We start from the raw sequence: 20,690 nt of genomic DNA, 5'->3' as shown, positions 1-20,690 counted from the left end.
AAGGACATGTTTGTTGCACATCATTTGTCACTGAAGTGTTCAGTGGTAGATAGGCCTATAGTATCCTGCACACTTTAGTTGCTCGTGTGGAGTCGGCAATCATCTGCAGGCACATACATTTATCTGGTATTGTCACCAGATGTGTCAGTACACTTTCTTCTTTCTCTCTCGGACATTACACTACACAAGAACCTGTCAGTGTTCTGCAAAGTTACGAGTTAGGCCAAATTGTGGCAGAGAGTTAGGCCAAGTTGTGGCAGAGAGTGGACCAAGGTGGAGCAAAAAAAGAGAAAACCCTTCTCCGTCCAGGAAAAATGGTTGATCATAAAACATGTATATAAAAGTGAGGCTAGGGGCCATAATTCATGGACATTTTTTTAACCAAATTTTTTCAACTTTGTTAATCTCCCTTCCTATAATACATTTCTCGCCTGAAATTCATACAGTGGAACTTGGATTCAACGAGAGGAGATGGATTCCCCGGTTTTCTTTTCTTCTTTAAAATCAATAAAAATAACCCAGATTCAACGAGCACTTAAATCAGCAAGCTCGGATTAAACGAGGTCGCTTCCAGGGTGAACAGCCCCCGTAGAGGTGGCTTTGCTCATTTTTCTCCCACAATGAACTTTATCTATCCCCGGAAACCATCCATTGCACCTGCATACTGAACCACTATTCACTTAGCCGATTGCATGCGACCAATCAGTGGCCTTCTTTCGTATCAACACACCCTTTGTTGGCACGTATATGTGTCTACTCTAGGCCTTGCGTGTGTCGGGGTCGGATGGGCGGCTTGCACACGTGTGACTGTATGTGTGTGTGTCAGAGGGGGGAGGATCAGTGGTCCGGGGTTGGAACTTCGCAGAGATACAAACGAGTCAGTCTTTTTTTTTCCCCGGCAACTGATCATTATTACAATGATAAGCTGGCCTTGATATAGATCTACATAATGAATTGTGCGCTGGTCTATGGAATGAAAAGTTGCCGTATGCTAGGTTCTACACAGCAACACAACTTTCTGGCAAACAATCGAGATGACGTACACAGCCGTGCATTTGAACTAATTGGTCTTTTTTTGCACAGCTCATAATATTATTAATATGCAGACATTTCAGGCACCACTTGTTACTTCTCTTTATAGGCTACATTACTTGCTCAGTGCCTGTAATTATCTACGCAAAACCTTACGTTAGCTAAAGAAAACTCGGATTCAACGAAATTTTAGTTCAGGCCCGGCGACCTTGTTGAATCCAAGTTCCACTGTACATAATAATGGTGAAATTCGTCTAATGCAATTTCCATGTCTAGCTGATTTCGCTATGTGCATGCTAGACTGTACACATTACAATGGAAAACATTCAGCAAAGGATGAATACTTATATGGAAAGCATGAATACTTATATGGATAATACATAGACGTTTACCTGATTTTACAATACCTGTATGATTCTTTCAACATCTTCAACTCTCTTTCATTTGAAAGAGTAAAAAAATGAAAACACAATAATCACATCATTACAAGCACCTCTTGCTAAAAGGATTTCACAACTCACTCCTATTTCCACAATTTAATAGTCCCATACACATCATTCACTATATTATTTTGATTTATTTAAGGAAAGCAAAACATAAGGGTGTCTTTAATCTTTACTCATCAGGAGAATGGATTTGTACTTTTTTTTTTCAAACAAATACACGTAAAATTTAACTAACAACATCCTGTTCGGTCGTTATTCAGCTGTCATATGTGTATTATAACTGTCCCAATATAGAAATAAGAAATCAAAGGAATATCACTGCAAAAAAGCCTCCATCTTGGGTTATGGAAAAAACTAGAACAGCCTTCATCCCTTTCCAAACATATTATCACTAACATTTTCACTTAGCACAGTAGCCCAACTTGAATAACGCAATCTCCAGTCCCAAAAACCTGTTTTACTTTGTTTTTCTCAATTTATTCAAAAGAGCATCAGAAGACGTGAGAATAACTAGGGAATCTTTGGCTCTTGTGACAAGGTTTAGGAGGAATTTATCGAAATCTGCATGCTCCTGATTTGTGTGAGGATCAAGGCCAATGATGACTGGTTTGTCTAAACCGCTGAAGTCTCTCACAGTGGTCACTAGGAGAGGACTCTTGCCCGACAACTGTGAGGAGGTTTGAGGCTTGGCCATAGAGTTTGTGGTACAAGTAATGCCAGCACTATTGGTATTAGTATTATCAGTACTGTTCGAGGAAGTATCTTTAAGGGATGACTCACAAATACCATCTTCAGATGAAGTCTCCATGGGAACTGACATGGAAGAGGAAGCACATGAGCTGGATTCTCCTATCTCATCACAAACCATCCGAGACTCTTCTGGAGCAACCAAATTTAGAGACTTTCCTAAGTCTTCTTTTGCTACTAACTCTCTCACTTCCTCCACTTCTTTCTTCTTGCTGACGAGGACTGCCATATCGCTGACACTGACACCGTCTTGTGTGTACTGTTGCAGCACCTCCTTCAACATATCAATCACAGTTGCTTGTTTACATGGCACAACATTTACCTCTTGGCCAGATTTGTATTCATGAGCCAAATGAGGCGAGTCTGACACCAAATTTCTTTCTACCCCGTCCTGCACAGCACATGAAGGTTTCTCCATAAACTTTGTGGCATACTCGTAAATTTCTTTGCTGTTTCTTGAAATTTCCCTCAGCATAAAATTATGTTTCCCAATCAATCCTGGAAGCCCGGCATTGAACTTGTGAACTTTTTGAGCATAATCCATGAATAGCCAAAAGTATCCCGCCTTAAGGTCTTCTGGTGATTTCACATTTTGTTTGGACAGGTTGTCTAGGAAGGAGTACCAGTCTCCATCGCGGTCCTTGAAGTTCTGAGCCTCATCGACAACGACACTGAGAACATTCTTATAACGTCGATCTCTGTCACCATCAGACATGAGCTGTCGCCTGCTCACCACTGTGCACAGATCAAATGAGCTGAGGATGAAAATATTGGACTTTGTAAGAAAAGCCAGAGAATTTCTGTTTTCCAAATTAAGTGACGAGTCTAACTTTGTTGTTAAATGGGGAGTTACTTTTACTATGACTGCGCAAACAATTGCAAAAATTAAAACAAAGTCACTCTTTCTTGTAAAAGACCTATAAATCATTACTCAACCTGAAGAAATTATACTCATCACGATATCACTTAATTCACATTGCAAAAGTTTTTTTAGGGAAATTCTTTGTAGCTGATGACAAAAAAATCAATAGATGGTGAGTGCTCCTACTAATTACAAAAGTTGATTTTCACAAATAAGACTTAAAAATATATGTATTATGATGTGTATGTTACACATAGCAGTCTGCACAAACAAAAGAAATACAAAGGAGACAAAAACTTTTTATATCAAGCTTTACTGAATTTGTTGGAGGTTTTAAAATACCCCCCCCCCCCCTACACACACACACAAAATAGGTAACTTTAAAAAAAATGCAGTTAGACATAGAGAACAGTGAGCAGCCATCTAGACACTGGTACTGCAATAAAAGGATCAACAGAAAATGGTTATAAACCTCAATCCAATATCAAATTATATTGGGCAACTTTGCACACAACAAAGTGAACTTACTTGACATAAGAGCACAGTAGAGGATTCTCCGCCACGTACAGAATTTGCTCGCAGCCACACCCTCTCCTCCGCAGCTCCCTGATCATCTCTAAAGCAGCAATTGTCTTACCCGACCCTGGGGGACCATGGACCCACAAGTCACGGGTAAACTGGTGGCTCCACATCAGCTCCAGCTGGTCACATGTCAGCAAGAAATAGTAGTCGGCATCATCTTTGCAGCTGGGACAAGAATGCAATGTAATCCAAAAATTGATGAGTTAAATAGAATTTCCCCCCTAAGGGACTTGAAAGATAAAATGGGTTTTTTGGGGGTGAACTAACTGTTGAATCATTTCAAACCATTATTAAAACGTTCACCAACAGTGTAAAAAAAAGAAGGAAATCTAAGAAGAAAAATCATCATAACTAACAGAAGAGGATGAAACAGTAAAACAAATCTTGACAGGTAAAGCCAATACGCAAAACAGCAAAACTGGCCTAAATGAACAATGTTTAATATAATATGACTGTCCAAAGAAAGGAGGAAAGTTCTCCTTTAAGTCTTCAGTTCGTGTATTAACTTTCCAATTACTAATATACTTTCCAGTTCTATTACATTTTCAAAAAATATGCCTTTCTTTTCAATAGCAGGAGTATCAGCAACATTTAGAATTTTACAGCTGTAAAACTCTAACCAGACTGAAACTTACCACAACATTACAGGTTGAAGAATGAAGTAAAACTATTAAAAATTTTATGGAGAACATAGCAAAAGAATGAAAACAAACTTTTGAAATATTGCAAGGGAGTTCTAGCTTTCCAAAAAACTGCCACAAAAATTGAGCAATAGGCCTACACAAAAAATATTACTAGTACTACAACATTTTAAAAAAAAGAATTAAGAAATGACATTTATGAGTCATCAGAATCAAAAGTCATATAATGAAACTGAAGAAAATGTGGCAGACTCACCTAAATGGTTTATACGATGCTATGGCCACGGTAAGACTGTTTAGAATATCATTCATTTTGACTTCAGAGGGCTTGTAGGTTTGCGGGTAAATATCAATGTCTATGGCACTCTGGAAGTATTCCATCATTAGGTGGCCATCAACATCAACAACATGAACTTTGAACCCAAGATGAGTGCTGCATCCCCCATGATGCACCAAAACTTGCTTCAGCTGCACTGCCACTTCCTTTGTGAACTGCCACATGCCTTCCTCCTCCAGCGCCCCAGATGTCACAGAGACTACATGGAGTCCATATAGGCTGCTGAACACAGCAAGCACTGCCTTCACCTTCTCTGGTTTACATGGCAACTCTAGCTCCAGCCCCCAGGCTTCCAGGCTGACCACGAGATGAGGCTCCCCTACAAAGTTCTCCACCAATCGTCTCACTGTGTCCTTGACCTTCGCATAACTGAATGAATGAAGAACATTCTTGGGCTGGAGGTTGAATTCTGTCCTCACTGTGAAGACGACAAACAACCAACATGATTTCATAAAAGAAGGCAATTTGACACCATCCAGTTTTATTATATCAATACCAGTAACACTGCATTTCAACTGTCTTAATCATTTCACTGTCAAATGTTTGTATATCCAGCCCACATGAGAAGCTATAGGTCATAACCATTAGCCATAAGTTCAAATGGAAAAATGCAAAACAATGCATCAAGCAGCAATGGGATTATAGACTCCTGAATACTATGATGGAGAGGACACTGATTCTAAAGTGCAAAAGAAGTGTGAATTATTAAACACTATAAGTCTCAAAAATAGCATCAAATCGTATTCTGTAAATGCTTGAAAACAAACAAGAAGTCAAAGAAAGTAAAACAATTTACAAAACTTTACAGGAACGCTGTGCAAACTGAAACTCAGCCCAAGAAGTTGAAATAGAACAGGTTCGGGTGTCACAAGTTTCATTTTTAGATTCCTGGCCAATATTCCTTAATTACATTCATAACTGATGCAGTACGGTACCTAATAATACATTAACATGACAATGTTTCCTAAAATGTCCAGTTTTGAAAAACAATGTTAAAATACCTGTCTTTAGAATATAAAATGGATTTTACTTAAAGATGACATTAAACATACATAGCAAAAGACAAATATTAAAACAATTAAAGCATCATATCTGAGTCCCATTTTCTTTCAATGAAATCGTCAAGGGCTCTCATGGTTTACAGGTTACGGTCTCCTGGGTATGAAAACTGACAGTGACGGAAAATTTTCTTCTCTAAAATGTTCTCCTTTCACCTCATTTCCTGCTCTCTATCCATGTTCTGTCGTACGTGTTCATCTCCACTTTCTGCCCCCTCCCCCATCCCATTTGCCCCTTCCTCTGGGCTCCTGACTCTGTCTCTGCAGCCTTTCTACTGCTACTCCTTGGCTCCTTCTTACTGCTGTCTTTCAGCCACACCCCTGATCTTAAGGTAGGAGAGATCTAACACCTAGCCTTCTTGGATAAGGGTGAAAAATCTCGGCGGTTCCATGTGCAAGTTGCGTACATTTATAACCCATTGGCGGTCCTAAAATCATTAAGCATAGGCTTCACCTGCCACCCAGGCAAAAATCAAAATTCCTACCAAACTGAAAATGTTAAATGTGTCCCATGCACTCATATAACCTTATTGTCCTTCTTGCGAGCGCCGTTAAACACCTACCAAAACAAGGAAAACGTCAGGAAATCTCATATCTTTTCCACGCTGGAATCCAACTCATGTCTTCTGCATGCAATGGTGCAACAGAGGCAGGCTCCCATACTTGTGGCAGGAAAGATCACACAAACTTTTGAGATAGAGAGGAATATATTATAATGCACTTACATTTAATTACTTTTTCTCTGGAAGCCTGAAGAGTGTGGGGGAGTGAGTAGATCAGTCTAGATCGAGGGCTCTTCATGGGAATTTTCACAAATCGTGAACGCAACATCTTCACATCTGAAATTACAAATACAACAACAAAAAATGGATCTTAAAAATCTATTGCCAAATGTGTCGCAAGTTCTACCTTCAGAAAAAAAGCTTTATCTTTTTTCATTAATTACCAAAAAACTGGATTTTTAGAGTTTGAGCCAAAATAGACTATTATGATTAATTATAATATCTGGCACCTTGTTTTTTCGATAGAGAAAAAGTCATCACAGTCAACAAGTGTCACACAAGGAACTGTGACCACCTTAAGCAAACAAAGAAAAAAGCGGGTGATTGGCGAACGGGTGTTCTTGTGTGGAATGCCGTATAAACTTTAAATAAGAAAATTCTGGGAGACATTCAAAGATGACATTGGAGACAGGCAGAAAGAAAAGGAACCATTATTCATAGTCTCATGGGTTTTGTAAACATAGAGGAGGAGTGTTTCAAACCAGAAAAGAATCAAACTACAGGGGTAATATTAGTAATAAATCTTATTATAAATATAATAATATCACCTTGTAATTCTAGAAAACTGGAAACAACTCATTTCTAGCCCCTAATCCATTACCAAACTTGCAATTATGATATGAGGGGAAAAAAGAAAGAAATATAGGCCATAATTTACCTCTTTCTTTACTCAACATTTCTGCCTTCCAGTCCCTAAAAGCAAGCTTTTCAACACGAGGGCGAACTTTGTTATCTCCATTTGAGTTCGAGTCTTGAGACCTTGAGACCACAAATGCCTCTGGGCAGTTACTGAACACCCCTCCAGGCATCTTGCACACAGACACCACAATAACCCGCCGTCGTTCCTGCCACAAAGGAAAGAAAAGAAAAGACCATTTTATTTATCTTTCTCATATAAACTTGCCTTGTAATGATGTAGGCCCTACATATACAATATATGAGATCACATTAATACAAACTAATGAAACAAAGCAATGATTAACATGCTCACATTCATGCACTTTTATCTTTTGAAACTACAAGGCATCTCTTTTTTTTCTATCTAGGATCAATAATTCTCTCAAGAACACACACCAGTGACCATGAACAAGAGCATATTTTCCTTTTTACAGTACTCGGTACTGTATTTGTTAAGAATATGAGTCAATCTGACAACAAGGCCAAGCTTCTTTTTCAATGAGAATAATCTGGCCCAAATTGTGAATCTACATAAAATTCCAACACAAAATGAAAAGAGCAAAACTATGGCACTTTTTAATGTTTGGAAGAAAGTTCATAATTAATATATATATCAGACGCCATCTTATTTACAAATTCCTCACAGAAAATTAGCAAAAAATAAAAACATGCAGACTGATATGTTGGGTTTGAGATAGTCTACCAAAATGTAAAAAGAAAATTACTTCATCTGGACAGTGGAAGACAGGAAAAAACTCGATGTCCCAATGCACCCCTCTGACGGGTTGACAATCTGGATCTGACCATATCACAGAGCCCATTTTCTTCTCTACAACGCTTACTGTGGAAATGAGAAAAAGGATTGATGCTGCAAGAAAAACAGAGATACATGTTTATTGATCCCTATCTATAGATACTTTACGGTGACACATAATGCTCAGTAAGCCTACTTATCATGACAACAAACACACAAAGCACACATGTTGCTCTTACCCTAACTGCTTGTAGTCATACACTCATAATACAGTACCCTACTTTTGATCTTGGGTTAGCTAACACCTCTCACTCTAAGACACACCTTGTCAATCAAGGATAGTTAATTTCCATCATCATCACCTTATCAAAATTGCTTTTCTTCCAATTTTCTAATCCTACCAAAACTGAAAATACTTAATCAGTCAGTTTAAAAAACAAAAACAGAGTACTTTCATTCTAATTGGAAGTGGCTGCCTGAAGGCAAAGAGCCCTAAAATAGAAGAATAACAGTTGCATTGCAGTCAGCTGACCCTGAGATCTACTGGCAGGGGTCTGCAAAGAAGAAGAAAGAACTTTTCCCTGACTTTTGGAATAAACCAGAGCCTCAGACAATATTTAACAAAACATCTTCCAGGCCCAATGATAAAAATGTTATTCAAACGACAATTGCACTTTTTGACAAATACCAATAAGTAATAGTGCTCATGAAATCACCAAAAGACATTCGACATTTTATTCTACAATTGGAATAACATCTTATTTCACTGATGATTAAATCTGAAATCATCACGAATTTTGGTGAACCCATTCTTTGTCTGTAAATAAAACTAATTACTAGTCTCAAGAGCAAATATTCCATCTACCAATTCAATAAAACATTCAGACAACTTTTTGGCTTTTCAAATTCAGCATAAGATCCCCTTACCTGTGTGTGTCTCTTCTTCCTCTGTCAGTTCTTCCCCCATCACAGCAGCTGTAGTGTCCTCTATTCCAAAATAGATGTGTCCTCCTTCATGGTTGGCAAATGCAGTAATGTACCTGCTGCAGTAATATCCCACCTTCTCGGGAAATGACTGTCGTTTTGCAAATCTGCCCGAGGTGAGCTGTTTGAATTGTATCTGTTTACCTTCTTGCTTGAGTGTGGCTTCCGTGACTCCAAACTCATACTCCGTCGGAATCACTGGCAAGTCTGACAGTTTGCTCTCATGGCCTTGTTTGGCACAGATCTTAGCAGCTGACTTGTAACTCACTGAATGCGTAGCCGTATCAGTCGGAAGTCTACAATGATATTCAACTGTACACAAATGCTCAGCGGACTTCACAAACAAGTAGAAATACTTGTCGTCAAAATTCCCCACAAAGTCTAAATAATTGCAAATATCATCGCCAGAGAGTATATTTGCCAGGTTGCTCTCCATCCCACTCCACCAAGCATCCAGTGTTTTTGACTGCACTTTTTTGTTATGTTCAACGTTGTGCATGACCAGAATTCCTCCGCCAGAGTTGAGGAGAGCACATGTGGACTCGAGTACATTGTTGTTTTCTTTACTGTGGATACCTTTGGAGATATGCACAGAGCAGGATACAAATATATCTCCATACGAGTGGCTCTTTTCACGACTGCAGAATAAAAAAATTAAAAAATTGTCTTTAATTTAAATACCGGTATTGGTGAATGAAGAAGTTTCCATCACACCTGCAAAATAAATTCACATTTCATGTAATCATAAAAACTCAAAATTATTTTATTTGGACCTTTGCCTCAAATACAGAATACTGGGGTTGTTGTTTTTTTTCTGAAACTTCTGTAGCCTACTGTTTGCTGCATCAGTTTGTATGTCTTGTCATTTATTTTTCTCAGTTTTATTGAGTTTTTGCTATTGTTGCGTTGCTTAAAAAAATTCCTGTTCATTTGTTGTATCACAATTAATTTTCTTTGTTTGTTATTTAATTTGTTTGTATATACAGTGTCGAACCTGCCTTAACGGAAACCCGTATAAAACAGAAACCTGTCTTAATGGAATCTCTCCGCTCCCCCTTTGATATATTCCTCTTTAATTATCTGTGTAAAAAGGAAACCTGTCCAATGCGGAAACGGAAAGAAGTGCCCGCTCTCTTCCAAGGGTTTTACCTGTTTAAGACAGAAAATGTTTTGCCCGTTCAGCCCTGATTTGAAACAAAACTTGCAAGTTTGGTTCCGTCTGCCGGCTCTAAACTTAATGCTATGCTGCCGGGCGAGGAAAGGGATTAGGGGTGCGATTTGAAGGTAGTTGTCACCCCATTCGTGCGAGCCCTGAGCGATGAAGATAGTCAGGATGGTGTGGGTGTGAAATCTCACGAGTGCCAGTGAAAGTGCTCGAGTGACGTTTCAACTCTGAAACTTTCATAGATAGCCAGAGGCCAGAGGTGTGAAATTAGTTTGACAAATGCCTGCCGCCCTGATTGTACAGCCAGCAAAGGAGAGAGTTCCTCCAATCGTTGTTACATGAGGGGTGGCATTGGTTGACTGTGCTTATTACACCAATGGGTGGGGCTAAGGGTGGAAGCAAAGAAGATATTCAAACAATTCCATTTTTAATAGGTCAACAAACAATAGTTCTCTGAAATGCAAGCACTGGTGGTAATAGAATAAATAAGATTGACGCATGTCATTATCAGAGAGGATAGCAGCTGAGAAGTGTGAAGTTTTTACTACTTGTGATTGCTTGCCGACAGGACAAGCCACCCTTGCTCCCACCAGCTGGGCCTTTGGAAACCCCATCCATCTTCCCACTAAATTTCCTTGTCTAAGACAGAAAATGTCTAAGACAGAATTTTGTTCTGGCTCCCTTGCGATTCCATCTTACACAGGTTCGACTGTATATCATTTTCTAAGGGGAGCAGGGGTATATATTGGTCATCTTTCAAAATTATTAAAATTTCATTTTATAATCATTCAGAATTCAAAGTTTTATCTGATCACTACATTTTTAATTATGTGTGTTTATCAGTGTAATGGTGTCTTAATTTGAGGAGATACCCTTGAGGACCATTTTCTATGTTTGTTGCCAGAGATCAAATCTAAGTACACATATATATATTTAAGTTAGGCACAGTAAAATCTCTAGATACGCAATTTTATTTTGGCATAGCTACAGTGGTTGCTATGGAAATGGCCACCATCTTGAAAATAAACAATGGATTTACAATCCCTACGGTTTACTTATTTACTGACCAAATTTGGTGAGAGCATTATACCTGAACCAGACCCTATCAGTGTTTAATAGCGAGTATTTTCAATAATTGCAAAAGAAAAAAAATGAGAATTTTCCCCAAGTATAAAAAACCTTTTCTAAATGTATGTTGCGTAATCGCTTGCCAATGGAAAAGGGTTTTTTTTTCGAAAATATCTCTCTAATACATTGATTGCAGCCTTGTCATCTATGTTTCCTGAAAGTTTCAAGTCAAAAGGATGAAAACCAAGGAAGGAGTAATGAAAAAAACTGCAAAAAAATGACATTTTGGGAAAAATGACAATGTGAAAATTCCGTATATTTTTTATCAACCCACCCTCATGTTTTCAAAAAGGCAATTTACGAGGAGAATAAAGACTTTCTCAATTGTCTCCATACTATATTTAGACAAAGAACTGGTTGATCTTCCAAACAGCCAACATCTCAATTTGCGCAGCCTGACCCAAAATCTGTAAAATCAAGGGTCACTCGTCCCCTTAAACAGCCTGTAGAGTCTCCTGGATTCAGGACCCACTCAGAAAGTCAAAGGTCCTAAGGATAGACGGACAACGAAATCAGCAGGTCACAATAGAAGAAGATGCAATATTAGAAGGGGAGTATAACTGACAGTGAGGGAGGAACATGTGCTGAAATAAGTGCCGCATCAGAAAGGCATACAGGCTGCTTTCATCTTTGAATAGGATTTCGAGGACCAGGGATGTCTCACTTTGAGCAAAACTGAGGATTTTTTAATTCAAATGTGAAGTCAGCCCTATCCTGTATCCAGGTTATCTTGAACAAGTGTGTTTTAGAAAGTTACGATAGACTGACAGAGTCACCAAAATAGAAAGTGTTAAAACAAAAACAAGACAGCCCAGTCAGAGATGAAGTGGAAAGAACAAGCAGTGGCGATGGATTCGACACAACTCTCCAAAAGTCAGACAGCAGCGATTAAAATTGTTAGACTGGAATCCACACTGTAAAAGACTGCGTGGAACTGGAGAAGAGTCACAGAAATTGACGTAGGGCCAACAGAAAAGTAGGAAGACATGGAAAAACCATCAAGAAAGGGCTAGCCCAGGAAAGGGAAAGGTGGAAAGTTTTTTGTGGCCAATGAGATGCAGGGTGAGAAAGACATGATGATGATGAATGTAATAGTTAAATCTTAAGTGGTATTTTTGCAATTTATATATAATATATAATGTGTCATGAAATGGGAGGAATCGGGTACACTTCCATTTTTGGGCCTGGTATCGAAAAAATGGCCGCTTTTTATATAAAAAGTTTTGTGATTTCCAAAGCTTGAGGGTAGGGTCGTCTATTTTTGGAAACTGCAAAAAGCACATTTTAAAAACTTTTCCTTTTTCCATCAATGTTTTCCTGAGAAACTCACGCTGAAATGTTTTAAAATTTTAGAGTTCGTGAATGATGTTAAGCCCCCCAAAATATTTGATAAAAGACGTCTGTATTTTCAATTTCATTATTTTGACGAGCGCCTGATTTCACCACTGAGCCATTCAATTCCAATACAGTCCGTGCCGGCTTTAAGCACGCCGGCCTTAAGCACGTTTCGGACTCAAGCACGCTAAACGGCTCTTACCGAATTTTTGATGCTATATAAATTACACGCCTATAAGCACGGTAACTTCGGCTTCAAGCATGCTTCATTTACAAGACAGTCAATATTTTCATGATGACACATTGAAGTTCGAACACAGTTTACCCCGCAGCAGTGTAGTGTGTCAAGAGAAACACAAAGAACGCAAGTGATGGACACATACACTCACACGGGCGGAGAGGAAGGCAGAGAGATGCACACAGCCGTGCGCGCGGACATAGGATCTAGCCTAGGCCTTGGGCAAAGCTACACACGATTTTTTTAAAAATACAAAGAGGGTCGGGGAGACGAGAAAGGGTGGCCGGCTGCGATTTCACTTTTGACCCTCGCTATCCATTAATCCTGATTGTGTATCACGCGCGAGGTGGGATGAAGGCGGTGGTATGAGTGGTACGCACAGGCAGTGTGTTACAGTAGGCCTAGTGTGCTGTATCGTGACTGGCCGTCTAAATTAAGTTTTCATTTCCCATTCGACCACAAAACAAAAACAAACAAGCGAACAAAAACTACCATGGCGGGTGTCTAAATAACAGTGCACACTTTTGCGGGACCGCTATAGGCCTACTTACAAACGAAGGGAAATAGCACGAGGAATTTTCTACACATGAAAATCTCTGGATTATGTCTACTTCGCACTTAAGCACGCTTCGGCTTTAAGCACGCTTAAGCTTTCTCCCGATGACCGTGCTTAAAGCCGGCATGGACTGTATACCATTTATTTTGTTTTTATTGAGTAAATTATTTAACTAGCGTAGACTAAATGATCAATTGTTAGAGATCTACTTGTTGCTAAAGTAAGGGTAGAACCAGCGAGAGCCAAAACAAAACTGTACATAGAGATCTATATCTCTAAGCTCTCCTAAGCCCAAGATACTAAACAATGTCTAGATTCTAGATATCTAGATCTAGATCTAGATTCTAGTTCTTGCGGATTATAGACAATAGATCTGAACTAGTGTAGGCTACACTTACATATTTGCAGATGTAATCATCTTCTGACTTTATCCAGATGGAAATAAGCGCCAATGCCAATGTGATAGAGGCAGAAAAGCGTTTTTTCACGGGAAAAGAAGCAATATAATGTGCAAGTGCCAGCAGTCAGCCCAAAATGAGCCCAATCCCGGCTTTACTTTGCTGCTAGATATTAGATCTAGAGTCTAGATTAGATAGAGAATCTAGATCTAGAATCTAGATTAGATATCTAGAAAAATCTAGATCAAGACTCAGAGATAGCAAAGAACAGTTTTATCAGTCATTAGCTCAAACTCAAAAAGCCCTGAAGCAAAAACATTTTCAAGACTAGATCTACGTGTTGCTTTCATGTTGTGCACACGCTGACTAAATTGTTATAAATTGCCCTCTTGTTTACATCAACAAACTGAATGTTCCATATCTTTCTTTTCGGCCACTCCAATTTTTAAAGATCTAAAATGTCTGCATAGGCCTCGGCCTAGATGACCGTGCGCGAACTCTTGCAGGCTAAACATACCCCATCTATTCATCTAGATCTAGATTCTATCTATCTCTGTCTCAATATACAATATTATTATTATGTATTTTTGTTCTTTTGTTGTTGTCTTTGGTGTTGTTGTTGTGGGGGTGTTATTATTGTTATTATTCTTGTTCTTGTTACTTTTGTTGATGATGTTGTTCTTGTTGTGGGGACGCTGATGCAAATGCCTGTGTGTTCAAGTTCAAGACATCATGTACGTCTTCTAGAAATAATACACGATCGATTACAGTATAATGACTACATAAATGCTCTTTGCAACGTGAGCCGTGGATCTCATTCATGGGCTATATTTCCACCCTCTGCTAGCAGCTGATTGATATCATTTGTAATGCCAAATGAAATTCATTAAAGTGAATGCCTATAACTATAAGTGCTGAGGCCCACAAAAAATTACTCCATGTTTCAGAAATGAAAAATAAGTGTAGGCCAATCGAAATAATGTGTAGGCGGGTAGGCCTATATAATAATATGAGGCCAGACCACCATTAGTATGAGGTCTTTCAGGGAAATGTCATTAGTTTTATTTTCACTATTCGATGTTTATTCCTACTTCATTTTGCACAGTCTGTTCAATATATATACTTCGAGTAGGACAAACCCGAGGCTAACCCATAGAGTTACCTCCTTTTAAACAACATCTATGGGCTAACCACATATTACTAATGGTTGCCAATGTCGAAATGGATCTCTGTTATTTTAGGCTAGGGAAAGTTCAAGCCGCTATGCTCGCCCCCCGCTCAAGAAAAAGGGGGATAAGTGCCAAAATTAGATCAAATGCTAATTACAAGCAAATATGACGTACAGACACCATGATTATACGTACTGAAAATAACTACCTCATTTTGCAAGATTTGAAAACATATTTTGAATCCGCAAAAAAACATACATGAAAGGTCTATTCGTTAGAGACTACAATATATAACCCCTAGATCAACAACCGTACAGGTTCCATACAATTAGAAAGTGTTGCAGGGTATACAAAAAAAAAGAACACGTACAAAAAAGTCATCCCAAACCGATTGCCCGAACAATTAGGCCTGTTTGTCGGTCTTGATCGATAGCCTAGTGTCAATGGGTCAGCAACCGTCAGCCAGAAGGTCTATTTTTAGCAATGTCAATTAATAGTCCAATCCAATGACCCAATCTCTGGCTCAAACAAGGAGATTAAATTTAAACAATCCTAAGTCCCATGACTCCAATACGGCGTACGTATTTATAATATATATTCTATGGTCCACATGATCAGGAAAGACCCGAGACCGGGAAAGGCTACGCCTTCTCTTTCGTTCGACCCAAGACTCAGTAAGACAAGACGACACAACAGCCTCATTTTCGTTCCAACTGGCTCCCCTTGATAACCAGCTAGATGCGCGTTTAAAGCGTAAACAAACGACAGGAAGAAAGAGCGCACTGTTCAACTCGCTGAAATAGATGCCTAAATCTACTTTGAATTTCATAATGGCAGTTTTGCTTTGGGTTTTTTTTTATCATATAAACTGTTTGGTATTTATTTCGACTGGTTTTTGTTCACATTTTGAATATAGTGAGTTGGGAAATAAGATTTTAATTAACGGAAAGCGGTAGTGAGTTGAACATGTTCAGTGACATGATGATGTAGATATCTAGATCTAGATCTAGATATCTAGATCTAAATTTAGGAGTTTACGAAACGGTAGAAGTACATTAGATATTACAGTTTAAAAACAACAAAACAGCCAGTGGTGCTCTGCAATGAACTGTTCTCTAACAGAATATACAATAGATTGGATAGTTTTTAAACTAAAGATACGGTCCGAGGTGCCAGACGAGGGTGAAGACAGGATCTGCTGGGCAAGTCACCAGAATGTCTCTTTTCTGAGACAGTTCTCTGCTCTGAGTCTTGGGTACTTTGCGGACTCTCGGTTTCTTGGTGCTAAGGCAAACCAACTGAAGGTGCAATGCAGCCATACCTGTGTTATTCAAAGTTCCCAATCCCCGTACTCTAGAAAGAAACAAACCACCCCAAAAGGACTTACGATGCTAACGAAAGACTCATGCTCTTTTACAACGTGGAAATTCCTCAATCTCAAACATTATTTTCACAAGTAAAAAAATCTTGTTCATTTATCTAGCCAAGAATAAGCTATACAATTTTTATTTGTTAAAAGTATGTGTATATACTGGATAATAGAAGCGAAACCTCATCACATTGTGTTTGTTAACAAGGTAGGCCCTAAGTAATATATATAGGCGCCTATACTTATACTACAGCCTACGTTTTAAAACAAAATTGAATTTCATTTGGAAATCAAAATAAAACAAAGTGATACACATCATGTAGAATGGAGACTCTTATATCACTGGAAAGGCTAACTGGGGTAAGCTGTCAAATCCATGGTTCTGGAATGCTTAGGTTATAATTATTAGTACATGTAGTATATCACATCAAAGAATGAACAACAATAAAAAGAACAACAATATTAAACTCTATGACTCTGAGTATGAGAACCCTTTAATACGTAGGCCTACTGTTAATTAGAGAAAAGCATAACATTGAGAGGAAGAAAAACTCAACAAATCCTTTTCTTTGTGGCCACTATAATCTAGATCTATAAACTTTGTTGTCTATACTGTGCCAGTGAATGTGATGCATGTGTGTCTGTTGTTCATGTTATAGTTATATAAATGCCACTCATAATAATGTGTTGATTAAATCATCACACCATTCTTCACAAATAGTATAATTCTATGACTTGAAAGATTCTGTTTTTGCAGCTGTTGTAGCTCATGTTCTGGTCCACAGTTAAGTTGCTGCTAGGATGGCATTCCTCTGCCAAGTAAATCGGTTTCTGCCACATCCCTTTTCATAGCAAGTTTGACAGTTTCTTCAATGCTTCACTACAAATACAAACAAGTCATCTGCAATTTACAAGCATTGTATCAAACCAACTTTACCCCCACATTCCCCTCTTGAAATATAACATTGGTTGGTTGAAACAATTTGAAATATGGCAATGAACCCCCCCCCCCCCCCCCCCAAAAAAAAAAAATAAACAAAAAACAAAAAAAAAGCAACAACAAACAAACAGAAAAAATCACTTCAAAAACCCTACCTAGCATTAATAAAGACTGGATACAAATAATCCAAGCCCTTTTGATTCTGGTCAAGGAAACTGAAAGGGTGGTGGTAAGTATTTATTCAGCAACATACATGTTAAATCTGTAAACCTTTTTGCAGCTATCAAAGGAAAAAAAACAGTCACTAGAGACAATCCTGCCCCTACCCCCAAGATTTTTGCACATGCTTTTCGCCTAATAATGGTAAATAAAGTCCTCTAACCAGTCCTGGTATGAACTGTAAAGATGACATTGACCACTTCCTTTCAGTTTTGCTTCCAGGTAGTTGGGCCAATAACTCAAACATTGCACCACCTAAGTGTGCTCATAATATAAAGTCCAAAAAGAGGAGCAGCCACCAATGACTAACCTCATCGAGTCACTGAAAGTAGAGTACCTGGTGCAGTTTGAAAATGTTGTCACCTACAGTAGTGGGTACTTTCTTCGAAAGTGTCTCCAGTCATATGGGGCAATTCTAAGATTTTGAGAAAAACGAGAATCTAAAATCTAGATCTAATTGCCCCACAAAAGTGAAGGCTTTCTAAAGCCATATTTCCTTCTGCTTGTACGCCCGGTCAGAAGCTGTGGGACTGTTTGAAGCTATTCAAGCTTCTTTAATTAATTGGGGAAAGGAAACTTAATATTTTTGGTCGGGGGGGGGGGTAAAAAACCCCTCTTTTTTTTTATAAAAGAAATTAAAACCCCCGGAAACTTTTTAAAAAAAAAGTTTGGCCCCCCCCCCCCCCCCCCCCCCACAACCCACCCGATGCAGTCAGTGATTGAAAATCTAAGACTGCCACTGCTGCTAGAGTCCAACTGTTGACTAGGATCTAGAGTCTGGATCTAGATCTAGATAAACTAGGCCTACACAGCGAGCTGTTCCCAAATGTCAGAATCAATTATCATGAACTGAAGTTAAGAAACAATGGCACTCCTGTACAACAACGGTCCCGTTTGCACTAAATCACGCAAGGCCTAAGTGCCCGGTGTTTCTTATTTAGATCTAGATCTAGGCCTAGATTATAGATATATTATATAGATATCTATATATAAGATTCTAGATCTAGACCTAGATCTAGGAATCTAGATCTAGATTCTATATCTAAACTGAATTAAAATTATAGATCTAGATCTAGATCTAGATCTAGATATTTAGATTAGATCTAGATCTAGATCTAGATTCTAGATCTAGATATCTAGATCTAGATCTAGATCTATCTATATAATCTAGATATCTAGATCTAGATCTATATCTAGATTCTAGATTCACTGCCACATGACAATGATGGCCGTCATGTAAACATTAAACGGGACCATAATATAATTGTACAGGTGCACCGAAAAAGAAGCCATTGAAACGAGCACAGAAGCTTAATTAGACCTAATCTAGATCTAGATCTAGATCTAGATCTACTGTTGATATGATAGTATGAATAAAGTTGCATGATAGTGTGTCTCCGCCAATTCACAGGCAAGTAGCCTAGTCAAGAGTCGCCCTTCGGTCATTCGCCAACCACTAGATCTAGATTCTAGGGCATTCTAGATCTACTTTCCGAACTGCACTCTGTCTTGGATTCTAGATCTAGATCCTGGCGTTTCTAGATTTAGATAGGCTACGTTTATTAATTAAATACTCTCTCTGGGCTAAAATATATAATTTTAGTAGGCCTAGGCTAGACATACCGCCCGAGATGATCAGTAGCCTTGCATTGTAACCAATGTAAACTATCGTCAGCCCAGCGAGTTATACGCGCATCTGGCAAAGTGGGAGGGGCCTGCGCTTGTCACATGACGTAAAGAAGAGTTGTCCCGTCTTGTCTTACTGAGTCTTGGGTTCGATGGTTCGACTGAGAATGAAGTGCTATATTTGGAACGTGACGTAGGCTAACCATCCTTTCAATTATACATTCATGCGAGATTGCACAAGAGGATAGCAACAGTCCAGTTCTGAACTTAAAATAACATTGGTTGAATATAAAGCGCTTCTGAGCACTTATTTTATTCAGTTTATCATAGGTCGGGATAGCACCTTTCCGGGAGAAGACGTGTCTGTTCACTAATTGGAGAAGGACCGAACACAGAAACTTCAAAATCAAAGGTAAGATAGTTTAAAATTATGATCGATCATATGTATAGATGACAGTATCTATCTATCTATCTATCTATCTATCTATCTATCTATCTATCTATCTATCTATCTATCTATCTATCTATCTACGCCTGACTGGCTCTCAGTCTGTGCATCTGCCATCTATGGTGAGATATGAACTGTTGTAAGACGATTAGGTCTAGGCTAGTCTTTTTCGTGTAGCCTCCTGATTGTAACAATTATAATATTTACGAGCACAGACTGTAAAAAGCGCAATGAAAAATAATACTTTTGTAGGAACCGTATTACTATATTATTGCTAGCAAATTAATGTACAGTGTACCAATAATTAATAAGCCCAAATAAGCAACACTTTTCAGTTGACGGGGAAAAAACCATTTCTTTTTTTAAACAATTACTTTGACATTAGGCCTATAATCTGATTTTTGCTATTTTCAACATTTAGAATTTGAATCTCGACAAAATATCTATTGAGCGCCAGCGACCCATACAGATGTAGAAATTGGGAGAGGAAAAAATAACTAATTGTAATATTGGGCTTTATAGTATGCTATACACATGTGTGATTATATTATTATGTGAACAGCTGTTGGCCGATGAATGAAACAAGTCTGCTTCGTGACAATATTTCCGCAATGTTTGTAACGTATCTGAAAGTTAACATATCTTTTTTTCTGGTTGATTGTTGTTTTTTCTTCACTTTATAGTTTTCGTTCTTCTGTATAATATATTTTCTTTTCTGTTGCTTTTAATAGTGCTGTTTTGTTGTTGTTGTTGTTGTTGTTGTTGTTGTTGTTGTTGTTGTTGTTGTTTTATTGTCGTTGTTATTATCCCTGTCGCTGTTGTTTTTGACGCTATTAATTGTTGATGTTGTTGTTTATTTGTTGTTGTTGTAATTGTGGTGGTGATGGTGGTGGTGGTGGTGATTGTTGCCGTTGTTTTAGCTGCTGCTACGTACTGCTGCTGCTGTTGCTGCTACTGTTGTTGTTGTTGTCGTCGTCGTCGCCGTCGTCGTCTTTGTTGGTGGCGGTAGCGGTGGTGGTAATGGTGATGGTGCCATCGTGGTAGTGGTTAAGGGGGTGATGATGATGTTGTTGTTGGTGTTGTTACATGTAAATCCAAAACCGTATTATAGACATAATATGACACATTTTAAAGTGTAGTGCTTGATCCCCATCAAGATAATGGACCGGAGGAAACTATATAGATCTAGTCCCCGT

General features: G+C 38.5%; 2 protein-coding genes across 3 annotated transcripts in view; one reads left to right on the top strand and one right to left on the bottom strand.

The window, feature by feature from the left end:
• Positions 1-1,592: 1,592 nt before the first annotated feature.
• LOC101852919 (schlafen family member 13) lies at positions 1,593-15,465 on the bottom strand. 2 transcript variants are annotated; one of them, XM_005096538.3, is made up of 8 exons: positions 15,263-15,465; positions 8,847-9,541; positions 7,891-8,006; positions 7,146-7,332; positions 6,431-6,544; positions 4,567-5,065; positions 3,616-3,834; positions 1,593-2,980 (listed from the first exon to the last, which is right to left on the bottom strand). In XM_005096538.3, the coding sequence occupies exons 1-8, from the start codon at positions 15,271-15,273 to the stop codon at positions 1,936-1,938; spliced, it is 2,886 nt and encodes a 961-aa protein (XP_005096595.1). In that variant the 5' UTR covers positions 15,274-15,465; the 3' UTR covers positions 1,593-1,935. The 2 variants fall into 2 exon arrangements, with proteins under 2 accessions (XP_005096595.1, XP_005096594.1); XM_005096537.3 differs by lacking the exon at positions 15,263-15,465 and adding an exon at positions 13,724-14,114.
• Positions 15,466-19,237: 3,772 nt separating this feature from the next.
• The window catches only part of LOC101852685, a 4,291-nt gene continuing 2,838 nt past the window's right edge, over positions 19,238-20,690 (top strand). Inside the window, exon 1 of the mRNA XM_005096536.3 lies at positions 19,238-19,458. The gene's annotated coding sequence lies outside the window, so the exon portion shown is untranslated. The remainder of the gene's footprint in view (positions 19,459-20,690) is intronic.

The sequence above is a fragment of the Aplysia californica genome, unplaced genomic scaffold (genome assembly GCF_000002075.1).
Source record: "Aplysia californica isolate F4 #8 unplaced genomic scaffold, AplCal3.0 scaffold00131, whole genome shotgun sequence".
NCBI lineage: Eukaryota > Metazoa > Mollusca > Gastropoda > Aplysiida > Aplysiidae > Aplysia > Aplysia californica.
Note: the sequence above shows the minus strand (reverse complement) of the source record. Positions and strands in the feature narration are given on the sequence as shown.

What these genes read in the sequence shown, in the direction of transcription:
- LOC101852919 (XM_005096537.3), bottom strand. Translation starts at nt 13,743, where the DNA reads ATGATTACATCTGCAAATAT. An exon ending in CAGAGAAAAAGTAATTAAAT is followed by an intron (nt 5,066 to 6,430) that starts GTAAGTGCATTA and finishes TCGTCTTCACAG; the next exon opens with TGAGGACAGAATTCAACCTC. An exon ending in CTACTGTGCTCTTATGTCAA is followed by an intron (nt 2,981 to 3,615) that starts GTAAGTTCACTT and finishes TTTCATCCTCAG; the next exon opens with CTCATTTGATCTGTGCACAG.